The following is an 18,171-nucleotide window of genomic DNA, read 5'->3' as shown; positions in this document are numbered from 1 at the left end:
GCTATGAACATAGGGGTACATGTATCTTTTCGAGTTATAATTTTGTATGGATATATGCCCAGAAGTGGGATTGCTGGATCATATAGCAACAGATACATTTTTTTTTTAGCTTTATAAAAGCAGAGAGATGACCACTCAAAACAAACATATTTTGCTCCTGTGAAAGATTTCTTTCAGTGCCCACTAGGTTGAATAGATTCCTGCCCCCGTCAGCGTGAGTGCATCCTTAACGGTGACCTCTGTCTAATTCAAAGGGGAAAGTTTCACAAGGGTGGACTGCATCGGTAGAGCAGAGCAGTGCATCAGCTGTGAGGGCTTCAAGTTCTTTCCCTACCTTTCAAGTCCACATGAAGAATTTCTTTTCACACGTTCTGTGAGTTAGGGAATGGGGAGCACAAAGCTTACGGAATAATTATTCTATGAATTCACAATCAGAACCAGGCAAACTCATGTAGTGTTTAATCCTTCCAGGAATAAGTCAGGACCAGAAACCATAAGGCCATGAACAGTCGGAAGAGGGCCTCTCCTTATATTTTCAACACAAAGCTCAATTTTCTGGTAATACTCATCAGTAGTTTACAACCAACAAGAAGACATATTTATTAAAAAATAATAATAATAAACCCAGCAACTATTCGATCATGGTACCTTGTATGTGCAGCATGCTAAGACATTTCCAAACATGATCCTCAATCCCTACAACAAACCTGCAAGATAAGTATTATCATCATTCTGCAGATGAGGAAAGCAAGTTTTAGATAGGGTTAGCAGCATACATTGAGGGCATATGTGGAGTAAGTCATGGTGGACCTGGACCAATTCTCAATTCTTTCTCCCTAGAATGCCCTTCGACCAGTTCTCTGCTTGGTAAACTCTACTAATCATCTTTCAAGATATGATTCAAATGTACCATCATTTATTCACTCATTTTAAACATCTACTAAATATTTACTATGCATCAAACTCAATGTCAAGAACTGGGATACAGGATAAAAAAACACAGATCTTATCCACAAAGAGACTACCAAGAGGAAGAGAAAAAGCATCAATTAGAATATGGAAAGAGGAGTCACAACAGAGATACTATGACAGCACAAAGGAGGGTCACCTACACCAGACCAGGACGGAGGCAGGAGGTAGCTGAACACTGAGTGAAACTTTGCTAATTGAGGGAGGAGCCAGGGCTCCAGAGACAGGGATCAGAGAGCACAACAGCATGGGCTTGCCCTCAGAGGATCCCATGGCATGGCCTGGCATGGCTCCAAAGGAGAGCAATGTGCCCACCAATGTGCCAGGACATCCCAGGGGTCTCTACAGAGGGACCCTCGGAGTGGACTGGCCAGTGTCCTTGGACAATGGCTTTCCCCGAGTGAGTCCTCCAAATACTATCATTTTCTTTATGTATTTTGACAGGAAAAAAAAAAAAAAGCCTAGTAGACTGGTAGTTGCAGGTCTTGTCTTGTCCTGACAAGAAGGTGGATCTTAGTCTGAGGCTGATGGGAACAACTGGACACTTTAGGAAGCCTCCTGACACCACAGCATGTTACTCAGCCCTTGTTTGCGCTGTCAGGTATTCTAGTTGTTTGTTTACCAGCCTGTGGGCTCCTAAAGGGCAGGGACAGTAGTTCCTAATCTTTGCATTCTCGGGGTCTTGCCCAGGCTCTGGGATGCCTAGGCCCTCACATAATGAATGAATTGGTGGGTGTGTGTAAGAGTGAGTGTGTAGTCAGATGGTCCTTCAGGCTGCCCTGGGTGCCCCAGAGTAAGCCCCAAATATCATCAAGAACTATACTAGGACACTTCCTGCCAAACCTTTCACGTGGCTTATCCAGACAGCAGTCATGCTGGGCAGTGTCCACCAAGTGACCTCTACGAGCTCTCAGCGTTGCTAACTAGGTTCCCGGTTACAGAGACTCCCATCTTCAGTTGCCTGCTCTCAGCATTACTGCCCACTTCCACCCTGAGGAACAAAAACTCAAGGTTCCCGAAACCCCTTTCTTCCATCCAGGCAAAGACAATCGATGTCCCAAGCCTAACCACCTGGAAAGACAGGGTGTTTTCGAAGATCCAAACACGCGTCCTGTTTGTGTCCTGGCGTTTCCTCTGTGATGGTGTTTACACTGAGCTCTACTCCGTGGAGATGTCTCAGGCCACCTGGAAGGGAAAGAAGCCAGGGACCCTCCCCTCCCTCCCAGCTTCCACAAGGGCAGCTCTGCTCTCACCTGGCTTGGTCCTTTGTTAATGGGCATTCCGTTCCATTTGAAGGGCTCTACAACTAGGAAAAGTGGGAGAAGTGCTGCTCAAGAAAGACTTAGACAGACTTGAGTCGAATGCCTGCTTTACCACTTACAGCCGTGGGACCTTAAGAAAGCCAAGTTCACCTCTCCAAACCTGTTTCCTCATCTGTGTAACAGAGACAGCAATCCCTACCTCATAGAAGAGCTGCAAGGTAAGAATAACAATAACTACCCCGCATCCTGAAACCATCGAGCCATCTATGGCTCGTAAACACCGTGTGCTTCCCTCTCGGAAAGGCCTGAAATGAGAATGTGGCTGGGGAGAGCCGTGCCGAGGGGTACCAGCATTCAGGGAAGAAGGCTTTCTGGGGATGACTAAACCAGTCGAAGTGTTCCTCTGCCAGCGTTCCTCTGTATTTTTATAACAGAAGGTGGGTGATGTAAATGAAGGCTTGCTGCTCCTCTGTCAGGAACAGAGTCCAAAAAGAGGGCTGGAGAAACACACATTAGATGGATCTGAGCCTCAGGGAGAGGTGGACAGGAGAAGTCCACACGATCCACCTGAGGTTTAGCCTACTTTCTTGCCCTCCCAGGGTTAAGAGAAGGTCAAGAGGTCTGTTCAAGACTGTTTACAAGCAGCCTCGAAGTACCAGCTCAGCTAGAACTCTGCCTCGGAGTCCCTTCCCCCCAGAGAGGTGCCAGAGCCCACAGTGCTGCCAATGATTTCCCAAGAGTCAAAGCCTGAACCCAACCCTCAGAAATGCTCCCAGAGGTGCAGTCATCTTTTCCACTGTTTGCTAATATCACATGTGGGAGAGGGATGTTTTATTTTTTTCAAAATGAAGAAGAGCCCTAGAGTGCATAGCAACCCTTCCCAACCGAAGGTGCAGCAATTCTGTACCTGTGCTGGGCCAGGGCTGTTTTTCTTATTAACCTGCATGGACTTTAAGACTGTCAACTCAGGGACCCACCCTCCAAAAGGAGAGGGTGTCCCTTGAATGGGCTCCTGCACTTGGTCATCAGCTTGTGAGCCCACATCCCAGGAACCAAGCTGACTGTTTAATAATCTTTGGCAAAGACAACTGAACTACCATATGTGAAGGTACTTTGTAAACTGTTAGGTAACACACGATTTACTATTCTTGCTGTTAACCAGACCCTCATTCAAAATGACAACATATTTACTAACCTATGTATAAATGTGTATGTTAATATATTTATTGACATACTAAATACTTATTAACATGGCAATATGTTCATGCTCTGTTACATTCAAAAAGCAGCTCACAAAATAGAATGATCCCATTTTAAGGGATGGGTGGGTGATCACAGGAACAGGAATAAACACACCAAAATGTCAACATAGATTATCTTTAGAAGTGCGCTGTGGGTGATTTTTTCTTTTCTTTCCTTTTCTTTTTCTTTTTTTGTTTATTCATATTTTCTATTTTTTTCTATAGTGAACATGTTTTCCTTCCGTAATTTAAACAACGTAAAATGATTAATGAACAAAATGCCTCCACCTCCTCCTACACACGACAGGCAGAGAGTCACCGAGGGACGATGGCCTCTGGCTGTCACCAGTGCCCTTCCTGCACAACACAACCAAAGGGCAGGCACTGCTTTTCTTGAGGGGGTCTGGGCCATTCTTATCTTACGCTCCACCACAGCACAGAGGGGGCCTAGAGAACTATACTCGAAGAACAGTGAGACAAACTCAGCTGGCCCTGGGCACCCACCAACTGCAGAGGCCCAAGGCCCCACATGAGCTCCAGGAGGGGAGTGGGAGGGAAGGGGGTTGGATTCAGGCTCAGCCCTGTACCTGACAATGAAGCCATACCCTTACCTTACACATTCAAGGCCCATAAGGTAGAAACAAGATAGAAATAAAATGATACGTGGAAGACACCAAGCTTGTTTTGCAGAATACCAGGGAAACCACAGATATGCAGACAACCTGCTGACAGCCCCTTCAGGCACGCTGAGGGACTAGGACAACCAATGGTGAACTTTGATAGTGAACTTTAGACATCACAGGCTGAAAATCCACCCCATGTAACATAGGAAACCCCCCTGAATTTGCACATGCAACCCATGAAGAGGCATGAAGAACAGCTGAGCCTGGGCAGAGAACTCCAGAAACGTACAAATTACTTTCCACCGACCATTTCCCAGCACCCACCGCCCCCGCCTCTTATTCCCTACTTCCATGATAAACATCCTGCTCAACAGCTGATCAACTGGGGAGACATATCTGAGCATTGCCTCCTGCCTCCTTGCTTGGCCACCCTGCAATAAATCCTTTTTCTCTCTGCAAAAGACCGTTGCCTTGGTGTTTGGTCTTTCCATCGTACAGCGGGAAGCAAGTCCACTTGCTTGGTCATAACAGAGTAAGTATGTATTCAACAAACATTTCTTGGAGGAATAAATGCATTACAAGTCAGTCTGGGAACCAGCTCTGTCCCGAGTTCCTAGACATGCTTTGGCCCTCTTGGGACAGGCTGCTGGGTCCCAGGCATGGTGGGCCAATCACCCCGGAAGAGGGTGCCCAAAGCGCAGGAGTAAGAGTATATAGATGGTGACGTGGCTAAAAGCACACAGTTTCAAGAGACACATATCTAGTTCAAATCACAGCTTTACCTCTACCACCTGGCTCAACCTAGGCAACTGATTTCAATCATCTAAGCCTTGGTTACCTCATCTGTAAAACGGAAATAATAATAGCTACTTTTGGAGTCATCTCCAAATTAAAGACAAGCTTCTTGCCATGGATAAGCTCTCTTTCCCCTTTTCTGTGGGATATAATTATTCTGAAGTCACTTTCACTCAGATGTAACCATTCAGAAAAGAATAACACGCCGAGGGATGCTGAAAGGACCTGAGTTCCTGAATGATCTCAAGGTGCAAAGCTGCCCCACCAGCCTAGACAGGCTGGACTACTCTTGAAAAAGAAGTACACTTCTACCATCAGTAGGTCTCTTTGCAATAGCAGCTTAGCTTAATTAATACATTAACTAATCTCATTAGCCTACAGTCAAGCAATGAAAGTGTAGGTTGAAGCATATGAAATTGCTGCTTTTGTGGGTGAAAAACAGTTGAATATCAGGATACAGCTCAACCTAATGAGATCTAGTCAGATATTTTAAGGAAAGGAAAACTCTTTTCTTTACAATAGGTACTTCACCCATAATTAATGTGTAGTGAAATAAGATTCAATATACAGAAGCTATAAAACATCACTGAAAGAAATTAAAGAAGGTCTAAATAAACAGGAAGATATCCCATGTTCATGGATTGAAAGACAATATTATTAGATGGCAATACTCCCCAAAGTGATCTACAGACTTAACATAATCCCCATCAAAATTCTAGCTGCCTAATTCTCAGAAACTGGCAAAATGATCCTAAAATTTGTATGGAAATTGAAGAGATTTGGAATAGCGAAAATAATCTTGACAAAGAAGAAAGTTGGAAGACTCACACTTCCTAATTTCAAAACTTAGTACAAAGCTACAGTTCTTAAAACAGGTGGCACTGGCAAAATGGGAGACACATAGATCAATGGAGTAGAATTGAGAATCCAAAAATAAACTCTTTCATTTGTGGTGAACTGCTTCTTGACAGGGATGCCAAGACAATTCAATGAGGAAAGAAACAGTCTTTTAAACAAATGGCGCTAGGACAACTAGATAGCCACATGTAAAAGAATGAAGCCGGACTCCTACCTCACACCACATACAAAAATCAGGTCAAAATGGAACAAAACGGAACAAAATGGACCTATATGTAAGAGCTAAAATTACAAAACTCTTAGAAGAAAACATATGTATAAAACTTCATGACTTCGTTTCTTAGATATGACACCAAAAGCACAAGCAATCAAAGAAAAAACTGATAAACCGAACGTCGTCAAAACTAAAAATGCTTGTGTTTCAAAGGATACCATCAAGAAAGTGAAAAGAAAAACCACAGAATGGGAGAAATTATTTGCAAATCATGTATCTGATAAGGGACTTTTATCTGGAATATATAAAGAACCCTTTCAACATAAAAATGGAAGGACATATAACCCAATTTTAAAATTGGCAAAGGATTTGAACAGATAGTTATTCAGAGAAGATATACAAATGGCCAATAAGCACGTGGAAAGATGCTCGATGTCATTAGGGAAACACAAATCAAAACCACAGTGAGATGTACCACTTCACATCCACTAGGATGGCTATAATAAAAAATAACAAGTGTTGAGAGGATGTGGAGAAATTGGAACCCTCATGCGTTGCTCATGGTAATGGCTGTGGTAAAAAACTGTCTGGCAGTTCCTGAAAAAGTTAAATACAGAATTACCATATGAATCAGAAAATTTCACTCCTAGGTGTATACCATCCAAGAGAACTGAAAACATATGTTCACACAAAAGCATGTAAACAAATGTCCACAGCAGCATTATTTACATTAGACAAAAAGTGAAACAACCCAAATGTCCATCAACTAAAGAACAGACAGATTGTGGTATACCCATATGATGGAATATGATTCAGCTATTAAAAGGATGAAGTTCTGAAAAACATATATGAACCCTGGAAACATTATGCAAGTGAAAAAAGCCAGTCACAGAAGAGCACGTACTGTATGATTCCACTTATATGAAATGTCCAGAAGAGGCAAATCCACAGTGACAGAAGGTAAATTAGTGGTTGCCAGGGTGTAGGGGGAGGGTAGGGGGTATGAGGGAATGACTACTAATAGGTATTGAGGGTTTTTTTGAGTGATAAAAAATATTCTGGAAATAGTCAGTGGTTGTCATGGGTCGAATGGTGGCCTTGAAAAGATATGTCCATGTCCTAATACCCAGAATCCTTATTTGCAACAGAATCTGCCCCAGAGTCTCTGGAGAGAGTATGGCCCTGCTGATACCGATTTCAGACTTTTGGCCTCTAGGCTGTAAATTTGTATTGCTTTACGCCACCAGGTTTGTGGTAATTTGTTACAGCAGCCTTAGGAAACTGATAACAACGATGATCAATGTAAAACATTGTAAATTTACTAAAAACCACTGGCTTATACATTTTAAAAAGTGCACTTTACAGTATGTGAGTAATACCTCAATAAAGCTGTTATTTAAAATATACACACACACAAGCTCACTTTACAACAAGTAAAATATACACACACACAACAAGCTCACTTTACAACAAGAAGCAACAACTTCATAGATGAAATACGATGATAATCTACAGTCCTTTCTTTTGCCTACCAAGGTGATGCTACTGTCTCACAGCCATGAGGATGCTTACTCTGTAGATGCTCATCCTCCCATCAGTGGGAGAAAGATTTTTGGATCCAACATGTCCTTGTGACCTCTTGGGCTGACATTAACTAAGGGGAACGGTTGGTCTAACCTTTGACTCTGCAGTTCTGGGCACATGCTTGAGACCTATCTTTTCCCATTTCTATATCAATGCTCGACAGGCAAGACAGAGCCTTGACTAAAAGCTTAACTGGATGACTGGAAAGGATAATTTCCAGCCCACCCAGAAAAAAGAGACAGCACAAACAATACTCATCAGCTGAAGGGCTTATAGTGAGAACAAGTCCAACAGTAACAGCCACTGTTGCTAAGCAAGCCAGGGTGACCGTGGGGAAGGTCTCCAGGACTGTCTGGGTGCCCTCCCCACCCTGGAGGTCAGTACCTATTTACCTATTCTCCCCTGGAATCTCCTGGTCCTTCCTAGGAAGCAATCGCCAACACCAAGGGGCCTACACAGAGGTGGTACTGGGGGGATTTCTGGCAGATGAAGGTGTTAGAAACTGTCCTTTGGCAACGAGGGAGTTAGTGTAGATTGCTCTGAAGGGGTCACCTAGACCTACCTGGGGTGCCTGGGATTCTATGCAACCCCAGTTCTCCAAGTCCCGAAGCATCTGTGCAGCCAAAATAGATCTGGGGGCCGCTGACCCTGCACCTCTGGACCTTACCTCCACACGTCGCTGCCTTTGGAAAACATGGAGGCACGAATGACTTCAGGTGCCATCCAGGCATACGTCCCTGCTGCGCTCATCTTGGTGGTTCGGTGCCACTCCCGAGCCAGGCCAAAATCGGTGATCTTCAGAACCTTTTTGCTCAGGTCTCCGTTCTCCACCTTCTGGAGGATCAGTACTGGGCAAGGAAAGGAATACAGAAGAAACCAGAGTCTGCGTGAATCACGGGGAAACCACACAATACAGAGCCCTCCCGCCATCCTCTTGTCCTCTCCTGCAGGCTCCATCGCGTGGCTCCCAGGGGTGGGTGGTGGGAGCCGCCATCTTTAAACACCTAGGATGCACCCGTTTCGGTGCCAAGTACTTTACAGGCATTATCTTCAACCCTCGCAACAACCTCATGAGGTACATACTATTGCCGTCGCTGCTCTACAAACAGGTGAGGAAACTGAGATACAGCACCACTAAATAAATCTTCCAAGGCCACTCAACTAATAAGCCAGGGCTGAAACCCTGGCAGCCTGGCTGGAGAGCCTTCCCTGCTGCCATGCCACCACACGGCCCACTCACAGCCTACCCTTCTGAGGAGCGGCTACCCGGCCTTCCTGACTTCCAGGCCACCGCTGGGCTGTGAGCACTCTCACAGCACCAGGAGTGGAGGTTGCCTGCTGGGCTTCTAAGGTTTCCGACAGTGTCTCAACAGTTTCCATGAACCTCTCCACGTGACTTTATTTAAAGTCTTAAGAAAGCATGTCTTAGTTTCAGGTGTCCAACATTGTTAACCAACTACCCTCCAATATAAAATAAAAAATAAAGAAAAAAAAAAGCATGTCATTTGGGCAGAGATTTTCCCTTAATCCAGGAACTCACCAGCACCCACTGGGGAGTGGCTGACAGGTTGGAGGTCAGAGGGCACACACGCTGAGGCTCACCCACGTGACGGCTCCAGCGAGAAGCATGCCCTCGTGGGAGCCAATCTCCCCTCAAAGAGCAAAAACGCCCGTCGACTAAAGTGCTGTAAGCAAAGGCCAGAAACCCTGCCTGAGTCGGCAGCGAGCAAGCTCCTGGGATACGAGGAGGCCGAGCCTCCATCTCCACAGGTGGGACGGTTCCAAGGGCCCCGGGTCAGCACCACCTCTGTGGGCCAGACGCTGAGCCACCGGGAGTTCAGAGCTCTGTACAGGGGGTTTCAGGGAAGGAGGGAAGATTCTCTCTGCCGTTCAAGTCTAAACGGGGAGAGTGGGGTAAGGGGGCTGGATTTGGGGGCAAGAGCCGCAGGGAGTCCCTCAAGTCACACGACGGTACTTTTCTCTTCCTGCTCCCCCAAACCCCGCCCCGGCACACGTCCACTGAAGTGTTACATAATGAAAGGACGTGGGCCAAAGATCTCTACGTCCTACATGCTTCCCAGAACATCAGCAGTAAAGAGGGATTACAAGCAGCTATAGGGCTGGAAGCATAAGAGAAGTCGGTGCCAGCCACTCCCTAGATCTAATGGACTAAGCCTCCTTCCTCCACACCCTCCGCCCTGCTCCCCTGACACACCCCGCCCGCTCCAAGCTTCCAGCATCCTGATGGGTCCAAGCCTCTAAAAGCTTGGGCAGATGAAAACGAACAAACAAAAAACAACTTCCTACATCTCATCTAATCACAAAACTCTTTCCAGATTCTTCTGTGCCTCTCTCTCCTTCTCTGCGGGTAGACAGATAACGGACTGACATGCATTCAGACTGCTGGGGAAGTGGCACCACAGAAACCCACCATGCCCTCAACCAGCTGCTGAGCATTTCCCTGAGTCGCCCTTAAACGGAGGATTCAGAGAGAGCCTTTCCCCTTACAGATCTAATGGGGCTCAGTCCTGTCACCCGAGGCCTCCAGGTGGCTGGGACAGGGTGAGGTAGGAGGAGGCTAACAGTTTCACGAGGCTGTATGGGTCCAGCTGAGCTTTCTCAGAGCCTCTGCGGGAAAGGGAAGGCAGAGAGATTTAGATTCTGCGACAGGAAATTGGTTTTTACAAATGGGATGGCATGCTGAAGATGATTTTTAAAATACATCAGTCTGTCAGATGGCTTAAGACGGATGGCCGAAAGATGAAGACGGGGCAAGAACCAGCCCAGGGGCAGTCTGTCTAAACTGGAATGCATTTAGACAGTGCACGTCCAGCCCAGTTCCACCTAATCTCCATGACTCCCTGATGCCTTACATCCAGCTGACCTCAAACATTTATCCCAACAGGATAAATGCCCCTGAAGGCATCTGAGTTAGAAAGCCCTGGCCTAGGGGTCCTGCCCCCAGCAAAGGAGAGCGGGCTATAATCCTGGCAGCTAGCAATTCCAGCAATGATTCTCAAGAACAGTGTCCTGAAATACTGATATCTACCAAGTATGCCTTACTATTAACAATTAAAGCAACAAAGTTTGTGAAAGCTTTACTTTTTTTTTTTTTGGAGATTTTAAAAATTGAGATGAAATTCACATAACGTGAAATTAACCATTTTAAAGTGAACAATTCAGTAGCATTTAGTACATTCACAACGTCGTACAACCATCCCCTCTACCTAGTGCCAAAACATTTTCATCACCCCCAAAAAGGAAATTCCACAGCCGTTAAGCATTGTTCCCCATTCTCCCCTCTTCCCAGCCTCTGGCAACCACCAACCTGCTTCCTATTTCTATCGATTTACCTATTCTGCATATCTCATATAAATGGAATCATACAGTATGTGACACATCTGGTTATTTCACTTAGCATCATGTTTCCAAGGTTCATCCACATTGTTGCTCATACCAGCACTTTACTCCTTCTTCTGACTGCATAATATTCAATCATATGTATATACCACTATTTGTTTCTCCTTCTGTCCATTGACAGACATTTGGGTTGTTTCCATCTGTTGGTTACTGTGAATCTACTATGAACACGTGTACACGTATACTTGTTTGAGTACCTGTTTTCAATTCTTTAGGAGTGGAATTACTAGTTTATGTGGTAATTCTATGTTGAACTTTTTGAAGAATCAGCAAACTATTTTCCAGAGCAGCTGAACCATTTTACGTTCCCATTAGCAATGTATGGAGGTTCCAGTTTCTCCACATCCTCACCATACTTGTCATTTCCCTTTTTCTTATTATAGCCATTCTAGTGGGTGTGAAGTGGTATCTCACTGTGGTTTTGATTTGCATTTCCCTAATGACTAACGACGTTGAGCATCTTTTCATGTGCTTTTTGGCCATTTGTATGTCTTCTCTGAAGAAATGTCTGTTGTTTTGTTGTTGAGTTATGAGTTCTTTATATGCGCTGGATACTAGACCCTTATCAAATATGTGATTTGCACACATTTCTCCCTCTCTGTAGGCTGTCTCTTTACTACTTGATAATGTCCTTTGATGCACAAAAGTTTTCAATGTAGATGAAGTCCACTTTCTCTATTTTTCCTTTTGTTGCTCATACAGTACTTTTGATGTCATACCAAAGAGCTGTCAAATTCAAGTTCATGAAGATTTGCCCCTATGTTTTCTTCTAAGAGTATTACAGTTTCAGCTCTTATATTTGGGTTGTTGATCCATTCTTCTTTAATTTCCGTATATCATATGAGATAGGGGTCCAACGCCATCCTTTTGCATGTGGATATCCACTTTTCCCAGTACTGTTTGTTAAAGGGGAAAGCTTTACTTTTTAAAACAGAGTGGAGCATAGTTCTCTCCCAACATGTTTTCCTGGGTAGGAGAGAAAGGTTATAGTCACAGCAGCTTACTTATCTGTACCACTGCTGTGAGCCCATTCCAAGCTTCTACCGCTGACAAGCAGCTGCAGCAGTAACAAACTACTGTGCTTTACTTCTTGGAAAACGTTAAGGGTGTTTTATCAAAATCTGGTGAAGTCCATGAAAGTGTATTGTGTAAACCTCCCCTTTCATGGGGGGCAGTGGAACAAATGCTGAAAACTAACAAATCCAAGTCAAGAGGGGACCAGCCAGGATAAGAGAAAGAGGGAGAAAAAGATGCATTTGAACTAAAATCCTAGTGATTAACCAGATATAGGGGCTTGATGGAGAAAGGAGACATCTCCCGCCTTTCAGACATGGGTGACAAGTAGAATGGTAGTGCCCCTGACCGAGAAGTTGAAAGACAAAGCCCATTTGAGGAAACCAAGTTCAGTCTGGGACATAATGGATTTAGGGTGACAGTAACAACAGTCAGTGCAGAACAGAAAACAGAAAAGAAAAAAGAAAAAAAGAGCAGACAATCTAAATCCCAGGCTTGACATTTTCTATGTAACCCTGGGTAAGTTTCATAGACTCTACATCTCTATTCCTGCTTCTATAAAATGGGGATAAAGATTAAAGGCAATACAGTAATAAAGCACCTAGCAGAATGCCTGACACATAATTAGGAGCTCAGGACATTACAGCTATCATTACTACGATTACGACTAAGTGTCTCATACATAAGTGGAAACCATGGGACTCCAAGTTCAAGGTATTGAGAACCCTGGTAGGAAGCCTGGCAGGCCCTGACACAAAATAACCATGTAATAAATTTTTACTGTATAAATAAATGGAATGGTTGATTAAATAATAATGATAGCTACCCATTATTGCTCATTTACTATGTACAGGCATACCTCGTTTTATTGTGTTTCACAGATATTGCATTTTTTTACAGATTGAAGGTTTGTGAGAACCCTGCACTGAGCAAGTTTATTGGCGCCATTTTTCCAACAGCATTTGCTCACTTCCGGTCTCTGTGTCACACGTGGCAATTCTCCCAATATTTCAAACATTTTCATTATTATTACGTCTGTTATGGTGATCAGTGATCTTTGATGTTACCGTTGTAATGGTTTTGGGGAACCACAAACCATGCCCACGTAAGATGGGAAACTTAATCGGTAAGTGCTGTGTGTGTTCTGATTGCTCCACCAACGGGCTGTTCCCCCATCTCTCTTCCTCTCCTCGGGCCTCCTTATTCCCTGAGACGCAACAATACTGAAATTAGGCCATGTAAGAACCCTACTATGGTTTCTAAGTGTTCAGGTGAAACTGTCTCACTTTAAATCAAAAACTCGAAATGATTAAGCTTGGTGAGGAAGGCATGTCAAAAGCCAAAAAAGGCCAAAAGCTAGGCCTCTTGTATCAGTGAGTCAAGTTCTGAATGTAAAGGGAAAGCTCTTGAAGGAAATTAAAAGTGCTACTCCAGTGAACACACAGATGATAAGAAAGCAAAACAGCCTTAGTGCCAATATGGAGAAAGTTTTAGTGCTCTGGATAGAATATCAAACCAGCCACAACATTCCCTTAAGCCAAAGCCTAAACCAGAGCAAGACCCTGACTCTCTATGAAGGCTGAGAGAAGTTAGGAAGCTGCAGAAGAAAAGTCTGGAGCTAGCAGAGGTTGGTTCAAGAGGTTTAAGGAAAGAAGCCGTCTCCATAACATAAAAGAGCAAGGTGGAGCAGCAAGTGCTCATGTAGAAGCTGCTGCAAGTTATCCAGAAGATCTAGCTAAGATCATTAATGAAGGGGGCTCCACTAAACAACAGATTTTCAGTGTAGATGAGACAGCATTCTATTGGAAGAAGACGCTACCTAGGACTTTCATAGCTAGAGAGGAGAAGTCAATACCTGACTTCAAAGCTTCAAAGGACAGGCTGATTCTCTTTTTAGGGGCTAATGCAGCTGGTGACTTTAAGCTGAAGCCAATGCTCATTTACCATTCCAAAAATCCTAGGGTCCTTAAGAATTATGCTAAATTTACTCTGCCTGTGTTCTCTAAATGAACAACGAAGCCTGGATGACAGCACATCTGTTTATAACATGGTTTACTGATTACTTTAAGCTCACTGTTGAGACCTACTGCTCAGAAAAAGACTCCTTTCAAAATATTACCGCTCACTGACAATACATGTGGCCACCCAAGAGCTCTGATGGAGATGTACAATGAGATTCTTGTTGTTTTCATGCCTGCTAACACAACATCCATTCTGCACCCCGTGGATCAAGGTGCAACTTCGCCTTTGAAGACTTAAAACTACTTAAGAAATACATTTCTTAAGGCTAGAGCTGCCATAGTGATTTCTCTGATGGATCTGAGCAAAGTCAACTAAAAACCTTCTGGAAAGGATTCAACATTCTAGATGCCATTAAGAACATCCATGATGTTCAAAATATCAACATTAACAGGAATTTGGAAGAAGTTGGCTCCAACCCTCATGGATGACTTTGAGGGGTTCAAGACTCAGATGGAAGAAGTAACTGCAGATGTGATGGAAACAGCAACTAGAATTAAGTGGAGCCTGAAGATGGGACTGAATTGCTGCAATCTCATGATAAAACTTTAACAAATGAGGAGTTGCTTCTTAATGGATGAGCAAAGAAAGTGATTTCTCAAGACGGAATCTTCTCCTGGTGCAGATCATTGAAATGACAAAGGTAGAATATTACATAAAACTTAGTTGATAAAGCAGCTGCAGGGTTTGAGAGAACTGACTCCAATATCAAAAGAAGCTCTACTGTGGGTAAAAGGTTATCAAAAAAGCATTGTATGCTGTAGAGAAATCATTTGTCTATAGATGAGAAATAAGAGTCAATCAATGCAGTAGACTTCACTGTCTTATTTTAAGAAATGGCCACCCTGATCAGCCAGCAGCCCTCGACACTGAGGCAAGACCCTCCACCAGCAAAAAGATATGACTCACTGAAGGCTCAGATGATGGTTAACATTTTTTTAGCAATAAAGTTTTTTTTTTTTTTTTTTTGTGGCCTCTCCCGTTGCGGAGCACAGGCTCCGGACGCGCAGGCTCAGCGGCCATGGCTCACGGGCCCGGCCGCTCCGCGGCATGTGGGATCTTCCCGGACCGGGGCACGAACCCGTGTCCCCTGCATCGGCAGGCGGACTCTCAGCCAATGCGCCACCAGGGAAGCCCCAAATCGTGTTTTTAATACACTCTTTTATGTGTATATACCTTTGACAGTAAACTTTATAAAAAAAAAGAAGACTAAACCAAGGGCTTCCCTGGTGCCGCAGTGGTTGAGAGTCCGCCTGCCGATGCAGGGGACACGGGTTCGTGCCCCGGTCCGGGAAGATCCCACATGCCGCGGAGCGGCCGGGCCCGTGAGCCATGGCCGCTGAGCCTGCGCGTCCGGAGCCTGTGCTCCGCAACGGGAGAGGCCACGACAGTGAGAGGCCCACGTACCGCAAAAAAAAAAAAAAAAAAGATTTAAAGAAAATAAGATGAAAACCCATATGACTCCATCCAGTCCCTTAGAAGCTCCACACGTTCCTCTCCATCACATCCCTTCCCTCTCCCCAGGCGTCTCACAATCTTGACTTCTGTTATTTATCCCTTTACCTCACTTTGTCATCTTACCACCTATGTATACATCCATAAATTAAGATATTGCTTAGTTTTGTAAAAGTGAGTGACAAGCACAAATGTAGCTGTGTATACTAGTTTCCTAGGGCTGCCTAACAAATTAACACAAATGTGGTGGCTTAAAACAACCGAAATCTACTGTCTCTCAGATCTGACGGCAAGAATTCTAGTCTAAAATCAAGGTGTCGGCCATGGCCATGCTACCTCCAAAGGCTGCAGGGAGAATCCTCCCTTGCCTCTTCCAGCTCCTGGTGTCTGCCAGCCATTCTTGGTGTTCCCCAGCTTAGGGCAGCATGACTCCAACCTCTTCACTGGCCATCTGCCCTCTGCGTCTGTCTCTGTTCTTCACATGGCATTCCCATCGCCATGTGTCTGTATCCAAATTTCCCTCTTCCTATAAAAACATCAGGCATTGGACGAGGTCCAGTCCCTATCCAGTAGGACCTCATCTTCACTTGATTACAAAGATCCTATTTCCGAATAAGGTCACATTCACAGGTTAGAACTTCATCACGTCTTTTTCAGGGGGACACAATTCTACCCACAATACAGTAAAAATACTGCCTTTGTTACATGAAGGCTCTCAAGGAAATAAGCTAAATACAGCGTCTGGCCATGGTCCCAGAGAGCTGACTAGAGCCCTTTCTGGGAAGTCAGTAAGCACCATCATATATGAGTAGTAGAAAACCTGCAGAGATGACCACAGTGGGGACATGTGGCAGCACGGAACTGCGGGGAGACATGCAGATACTGGACATCCATCAGAAATTTGGTTGGGGAGTGGGCTCCCTGTATTTTCTGTTTCTAAATTCACTCGGGTTCTTGGGGTTGGGCAACGAAAACACTTCCGTCTGTCCAGCCAACAGGACAAAGAGCTTCATCAGCACATGAGCAAGACAGCCAAATACAGAGAAGAATCCTGACCAGGCTCCCCAGGTAGTCAGTCCTCAGGTTAAATTGACGGAACACCAGCAATAGGTGAGTTGGTGATGAGCGTCCTGAGTCACACTACCGGATCTAAACTGCCCCCCTCTATGTCCGATGCACAGCTGCTCCCCTGGGATCTCCTTTCACAGTCCTCGGGTTTCCCTTCATCTATCTCCCACGTCCTGTACCCCACTTTCTCTTTCTGCTGCTTTCCTCTTACTTTGGTGATATGCATTCTCCAACAGCTCTTTAGAAAGAACACATGGAAGGTACATTTTTTTTTTGTTAGAAAATGTCTACATTCCATCCCCATACTTGGCATAAAAATGATAGGAGATTTTCCTTCATCGTTTTGAAGGCATCGTGCATCAATTTCTTGCTTCCAACACTGCAGTTAAGGAGCCCCGAGCCATTTTGCTTTCTGATGCTCTGTATGTGACATGTCTTTTTCTTTTGGGAAATTTTTAGTCTCTTCTTAATCCCCAGTGTTCTGAAATATCAAAGGAATAGGAATACACCTTGGGTGGGGACTTCGTGAGTACTTCCAAATCTGAACTCTCATGCTCTTCAGTTGCAGGGAATTTTCTTGAAGTATCTTACTGTTATTTTCCTCCCCTATATTTCTCTGTTTTCTCTCTCTCTAGCACCTCTATTATTTAGGTATTAGTCTTTCTTTACTGGTCCTCCAGTTTTCTTATCTTTTCTCCTCTATTTTTCATCTTTTTTGCTTTTTGATCTTCTTTCTGAGATGTCATCACTTTGTCTTCTAACCCTTCTATTGGGTTTCTTCTCATTTCCCCTATCATGATTGTAATTTCTAATGGACCTCTGTTTTGTTCTCTGAATTTTTTTTTCAATTGAGTGGCAAGAGCACATGTAGCTGTGTAATGCCTGTTTCTGTAATACGGGCACAATATCCTTTCTTTTACCTGAGCATATTACTAATGGTTCTTTTTTTATTTCTTTGTTTCTCCCAGTGCAGTCTGTCTCAGCTGCTTTTTCTATTTGTGCTTTGGTCTCTAATGCACTTTTGCTCAGAGTTGCTGTACTCCTTGATTGTCTGTTCATGATCAAGAACCAAATTGGGCTTATGCTTTAAAAAGGAAATCCTTATGTTTCAAAGGTACATACTGAAATATTTACCCAAAAAAAAATGTCGCAGATGTACTTCAAAATAATCAAGGGTGGAAATGAGTGGGGTGACTGAAGAGACAAGATTACCCATGAGTTGGTCATTTTGGAAACTGTCCGAGTACATGGGGGCTCATCATGCTGTTTCTCCTTCCTTGTGTGTGTGTCTTCCATAATAATAAGTTTGGGCGGGGGTTGGGGGCAAGGAGTGAGGGATCAAAAGCTAACTAGAACCTCTAAGCACACAGAAGGAATCTGTCAACTTCAAGCTTCTCTGTAGGGAGAGCCAGGGAAACCTAGACAAGAATACCTGCGGTCATTCTGTTGAGCTGGTCAAGCACTCTTCCAACTGTGGGAAAATAAAGGTCTGGCTGCCAGTGTGCTGGGAATCAAGTTGGGGGAGGGCCAAGGTGGTCGCAGGCTTCCATATGTAAACAGTTATTTAAAAAATTTTTTTTTTAAATATTTTTAAACAGTTATTTTAAAAATGGAACATCATTCCATTTTTAAATTAAAGTTCCCATACC

The 18,171-nt window shown here is 44.1% G+C and overlaps 1 protein-coding gene across 3 annotated transcripts in view; it reads right to left on the bottom strand.

Annotated features, from left to right (window-relative positions):
- MAP3K9 (mitogen-activated protein kinase kinase kinase 9) overlaps positions 1 to 18,171 on the bottom strand; it is a gene marked incomplete at both ends in the record, with an annotated part of 69,729 nt that overhangs the window by 17,229 nt on the left and 34,329 nt on the right. For all 3 annotated transcript variants that reach the window (XM_082839006.1, XM_082839007.1, XM_082839008.1), the window contains one exon: positions 8,214 to 8,394. In XM_082839006.1, the coding sequence (XP_082695132.1) occupies positions 8,214 to 8,394 (181 nt within the window). The remainder of the gene's footprint in view (positions 1 to 8,213; positions 8,395 to 18,171) is intronic.

The sequence above is a fragment of the Leucopleurus acutus genome, assembly GCF_964270905.1.
Source record: "Leucopleurus acutus genome assembly, chromosome: 1".
In the NCBI taxonomy this organism is placed as follows: Eukaryota; Metazoa; Chordata; class Mammalia; order Artiodactyla; family Delphinidae; genus Leucopleurus; species Leucopleurus acutus.
Note: the sequence above shows the minus strand (reverse complement) of the source record. Positions and strands in the feature narration are given on the sequence as shown.